The sequence below is a fragment of the Jaculus jaculus genome, chromosome 9 (genome assembly GCF_020740685.1).
Source record: "Jaculus jaculus isolate mJacJac1 chromosome 9, mJacJac1.mat.Y.cur, whole genome shotgun sequence".
Taxonomy (NCBI): Eukaryota; Metazoa; Chordata; class Mammalia; order Rodentia; family Dipodidae; genus Jaculus; species Jaculus jaculus.
Window position 1 is genome coordinate 28,034,797 of NC_059110.1, and position 5,274 is coordinate 28,040,070.

At 49.7% G+C, this 5,274-nt stretch overlaps 1 protein-coding gene across 1 annotated transcript; it reads left to right on the plus strand.

Moving 5' to 3' along the window:
* The first annotated feature begins 215 nt into the window (after positions 1 to 215).
* Positions 216 to 1,034, plus strand: Olig3 (oligodendrocyte transcription factor 3). The gene has a single exon (XM_004651169.2). The coding sequence runs from the start codon at positions 216 to 218 to the stop codon at positions 1,032 to 1,034; it is 819 nt and encodes a 272-aa protein (XP_004651226.2).
* The last annotated feature ends 4,240 nt before the right edge of the window (positions 1,035 to 5,274 follow it).

Genomic DNA, 5,274 nt, shown 5'->3' on the forward strand with positions numbered 1-5,274 from the left:
GACCAGGAAACGAGCTCACCCCAGAGAGGGGAGAGGGGGGAAAGAGAGAGGCGGGGCAAGGCGGTGCCTCGCTTTTCTTCTCACGTCTTGCAACGAAGAAGCTGGGCCGTGCGGAATTTTTCTTTTCTTTTCTTTTAATTCGAGATTCTCTTTAATTTCCCTCCTAAAAGCCTCCCCACCCCCCCCAAACTTAGGGTTGCATCCCTTGTAATATCATGAATTCTGATTCGAGCTCTGCTTCCAGCAGAGCTTCCTCTCCGGACATGGACGAGATGTACCTGAGGGACCACCACCGCCGCCACCACCACCACCAGGAGAGCCGTCTTAACTCAGTGTCCTCCACCCAGGGCGACATGGTGCAGAAGATGCCCGGCGAGAGCCTGTCGCGGGCCGGCGCCAAGGCCGCGGGAGAGAGTAGCAAGTACAAAATCAAGAAGCAGCTGTCGGAACAGGACCTGCAGCAGCTGCGGCTCAAGATCAACGGGCGCGAGCGCAAGAGGATGCACGACCTGAATCTGGCCATGGACGGGCTGCGCGAGGTCATGCCCTACGCGCACGGGCCCTCGGTGCGCAAACTCTCCAAGATCGCCACCCTCTTGCTGGCCAGAAACTACATTCTGATGCTCACCAGCTCCCTGGAGGAGATGAAGAGGCTGGTGGGTGAGATCTACGGGGGTCACCACTCGGCCTTCCACTGCGGGACCGTGGGGCACTCCACGGGCCATCCGGCGCACGCGGCCAACGCCGTGCATCCCGTGCACCCCATCCTTGGCGGCGCGCTCACGTCCGGCAACGCCTCGTCCCCGTTGTCCGCCGCCTCCCTGCCAGCCCTGGGCACCATCCGGCCTCCCCACTCTTTGCTCAAGGCTCCCTCCACGCCGCCCGCGCTGCAGCTGGGCAGCGGCTTCCAGCACTGGACCGGCTTGCCCTGTCCGTGCACCATCTGCCAGATGCCACCGCCGCCGCACCTGTCTGCTCTCTCCACCGCTAACATGGCCCGGCTGTCGGCCGAGTCCAAAGACTTGCTCAAGTGAGCCTCGGACCTGGCTGCGGTGCGGGGAAGCCAGAGCTGCTAACCATCCGAGGAGGGCGGTGCGGGGCCGGGAGAGAAGCGGGAAGCTGAGCGCTGTGTGTGTGTGTGTGTGTGTGTGTGTGTGTGTGTGTGTGTGTATGTGTGTGTGTGTAGCAGGGAGGGTGCTCCCCCCTAAAAAAAAACCTCATCCTCCTCTGAGAGATCTCAGATCCCACCCCGCCCAGGGAAGGACCAAAACCAAACCGCAAGTTGTAGGTGGTCTTGAGGGGACCAGATGTCGCGTTTTGCATGCAATGCTTCTCTTTTTCATGCGGGGCAGATATTTCTCACTGCCTTATGCACTTGTCCAAACTGCATCTGCTATATCAAAGAAGGGTCGGTGTAGTTTCAAACTTGTGAAGTTGGCTAACTTCTCTGGCTTTGTATTCTCACCTTGGGAAAAGATGACTATCCCTTTGCGCAAAACAAATGTAAATATTTCCTTGAGATGGATTCAACAATGATGATCTCTTGTCCATGGATTTTCAAAAGAGAGAGACAGAATGAATATCCAAGTTTTGAATCTCAACTCCCGTCCAGGGCATGAACCTCCTATGTGGGTTTTCCTTTCCACGCAGTGTAGGCCAAAAGAATGCATGTGCGCTTCTAAAAGAATCTTGTCTAAACATGTTGTGCAGGCCGTTATGCCATTTTCCTTGTAACAAGGATTTATTAGTGAATTCCCTAAAGTATCCCATATATCTGTCTGTGATTGTATGAAATGAAAAAACAAAAACAAAAACAAAAAATCAACGAGGGGGACAGATTGCAAAGATTAATAGTCATTCGCACTTCGGTCCCCACTCGAAGTCCTTCAAACTCCATTCCAATTCTTCCTGGGCCGCCCTAGGGACAGCGATTGCAAAAGCTTGGGCTTCCAATAGTAGCTTGCCCTACCTTCCTTGCTCAGTTACTCTGCATGCCAGATCAGCTCTGTCTGTTAACAGCTTTGAAATCTTAACTGTGGTTTGGGGAAGGGTGCCATTTTTATTTTCCTGAACATTTGCTTGAAATATTTTGTTAGGGCCTCAAAGACAATACCTGTCTTTATTTTTTATATATTCTTGATAACTATGATATATTTATTAAAAAGCCAGTGTTTCTGGATGAGATTTCAAATAAAAAAGAACCTTTAAATCCTGATATATATTTTTTTTGCCTTTGCCTAAAATCTTAGGAGATGGGGGGGTGGGATTGGGTACCTGTGGGGGCAGTAAGGCATATTTTGATGTGGGTATAGATGTAGATGGAGTGGGATGGGAAGACTTTTCTCAGGTCACTTACAAATAAAGAAGATGGGTACATTGGTGTGATCGTTGCATCTAAATGTCCTTCCATTAGAGTGTTGTCCATATTCGTTCTCTTCGCTACGTGAGCTCCTTATTTCTCTGCAGTAATCAGACCCTCATAGACTCAGGAATTAAGATTTTAAGAATCTGGAAAATGCAAGGTGGCAGGAAACAAGAGACAGAGTGGTGACTTCGCTGACAGCAGACAAGAATGAAGCAGTAAGTTCATTTCTTTTTTTTTTCTTCTTCATTTTTTTTTTTTTTTTGGTTTAAATCGAACTTGTGGTCTTTGTTAATCCCCTGAGTGTGAAAGTCCAGTGTATATTTAAAATGTTAACACAGTATGGCAGTAGGATAATCAGCTACTCCTTGGGCTGCCTGGCCCCCTGCGCACCACGCCCCACAGAGGGGAAGGCTGTTCTACTTTGCAGGGTAGTCTCTGGGTTACTGTGGGGGTGGGCGGCGAGGCAAACAACTGCCCAAGTCTTAGAATCTCACGGACTCCCAGCACGAATTCTCCCTTTGCTATTATGTTTAGCCAAACACAGCAGGCATCTTTAGCTTAAATGTTGGCTAAACCAGGGGTCCTTTTAATAAATGACTTTTGCACTTCACTCACTCCCACTTTCCATCCCCAATAACAGTTCTAATTCTGCTGCATACACAAGAGTAATCCAGCACAGGGGTTTGTAGATTTGCTGAAAGATATAAGAAATCAAGTTCTGATGACAAGCCCCACGGCACAGGTCCTAGCTGGGCCTAGGCCCTCTATGTTTCCAGGGAAAGTGGGCCTCTGATAGATAGGTACCACCCAGAGTTTGCTTCTGAATTAGAAGGTGTAATAACGTCACAGAGTTGCCTGGGACCCCTGGTCTCTTTCTAGGATCCAGGCAGAAGAGGAAATTGAGAGAGTCTTGCTCTTCCTTTGCTGTTTCCAGTTGCTTCCCAAAGCCACTTGCCTCAAGGGAGCCACCTCCCTGGGTCCCCCTTGCATGCACCTCTCTTTCCTCCATCCCTTCTCACCTTCCAACCCAGAGCTCTGGTCTCAGTAGGGAAGAGGCATTACCAGTAAGAGGCTATAGTGCAGGGTATTTCCCCCCCAGTTCCCTCCCCATAGGTAGACAAATGGAGGGGTAATCGTCCATTTCCCAAGTGTGATTCATGTCTCAGGATGAGGAAGGAGCCCAGTGAGGATTTATTGGAAACCAACACAAGACAGCCCTTCAGCCTTTCCCTGGGAGCTTGTTATTCAGAAAGGGATGTTTCATTGATCAGGGAAATGGCTCTGACTCCCCTCCCAAGCTTCTAACTTCTTTTGAGTCCTGTTTCCAAATGGCCTGGTTCTGGGGTAGGCTCCCCCACCCCCACAAGTTGCAGCTGGCTCAGGGTGGGCTTCTTCTCTACAGCCTAAGTTTAAGCAAGAACTAGAAAAGAATCTGGCCACACGGTATGTCACAGAAGTGCTGGCTTTTGCCCTGGGCTGACAGAAACTGTTTGAGCTGCCTCTCGTGATCCAATGAGGGAGCAGTGAGGTCCTCCCTCTTGGGGAGCTGAACTGAAAAGAACTTCATACCCAACACCCTCTGTACCCGGGTTCACATATTCAGCAACTGGAATGGAAATAGATATTCCTTTCAGCTAACATCAAGGAGACCTCACAAGTGCCCTAAAATCTTTGCTGAGTTACCACAAACAAACCAACCAACAAAAACCAAACAAACAAAAAATTATTTTTCTTCTACAAACACCCTAAGCTATTCTCTGGGTTACAAACATTATTTTCCTCTGCAGCATTGGCCACATGATTTCTTTAAGAACAGCAGAGGAACAAGAAGAAAGGACATTTGGGAATCGGGGCTTCTGGGGTCTTCTGATTTATTGAGAAGAAAAATAAATCTTGACTAGCCTCTTGGGGAGGGTCTGGGGTGTGTGTCCCTGGCCTGTGAATTTTCAGGCAGATCTTTCCTTTCATTGCTTTTCCAGTTGCCAGAAACAAGGATACTCAATCCCTGAAGGGGGAAATGGTTTTTGGCCAGAGGGTTTTAAAAATCATCAATGCACCACTTTCTCCCAAGTCCATAAATTTAATATTCAATTCAATCCAGTAACAGGACCAAGTTACTTTCATTCTAGATTAAATGCTGTTCTACACTTAAAAGGCTAGCAAAAGCTTCTTGGGAGAGATAATTGGAGAAACTTCAGAAACCCTTCCCAGGCCAGTGTCTGAACTTTTAAGTCCTGGAAAGAGAGAGAAAGGTGTGGGTGGGAGGTAAGGGAGGCACCGGTTCTTTATTTGTAGGCATGCTCTCCTCCTCCTCCTTTTCCTCTTGAACCCAGGGGTCTGATCTCTGGCAAAAGGGCCAGGAGAAGCAGCCTGAGCTGATAGAGGTTTCCTAGGACTACATGTCAGCAGGAAGCCCCGAGCTTCCCTTTTCAGGCTGCAAAGGGCTGTGGCTACCTCTGATGTCTTTAGCACAAATTACAAAGTTCCCTGAATGTAAGTTGAGACCAACACATTTTACTGTGTTCCTCCAGGTCCCTGGTGGAGACTTGAGGCCTCTTTCCTCCTCTCATTCGCCTCTGGGGCACAGCAGAGATCCCCCTGCAACACACACAAGCTGGCTGTTAAGGGTGGGCTCTCAGCACTCTACCCCAGTGCCCCAAGGCCTCCCAACAATACTTAACTCTTCCCTCTTTCTGCAGACAGTGGAGACCTGATCCTGGCCCCTGGGGGTCAGGACCAGGTGGAGCCTCTAGCAGACTCCCTAGAACATCAGCCTCATTCCCTGGGAGGCTTTGTCCTGATAGGACCAGCAGACTCAAGTCTCTTGCCTCCTTCAGCTCCTGCCCAGGAGCCCCTGCCTGCTCCCCTGGGCCAGCAGGAGGTCATCAGTGCCCCGAAAAGGGAACTAG

Bases quoted from the DNA above. Each gene is read 5' to 3' on its own strand.
- Olig3 (XM_004651169.2), top strand. From the start codon at position 216: ATGAATTCTGATTCGAGCTCTGCTTCCAGCAGAGCTTCCTCTCCGGAC.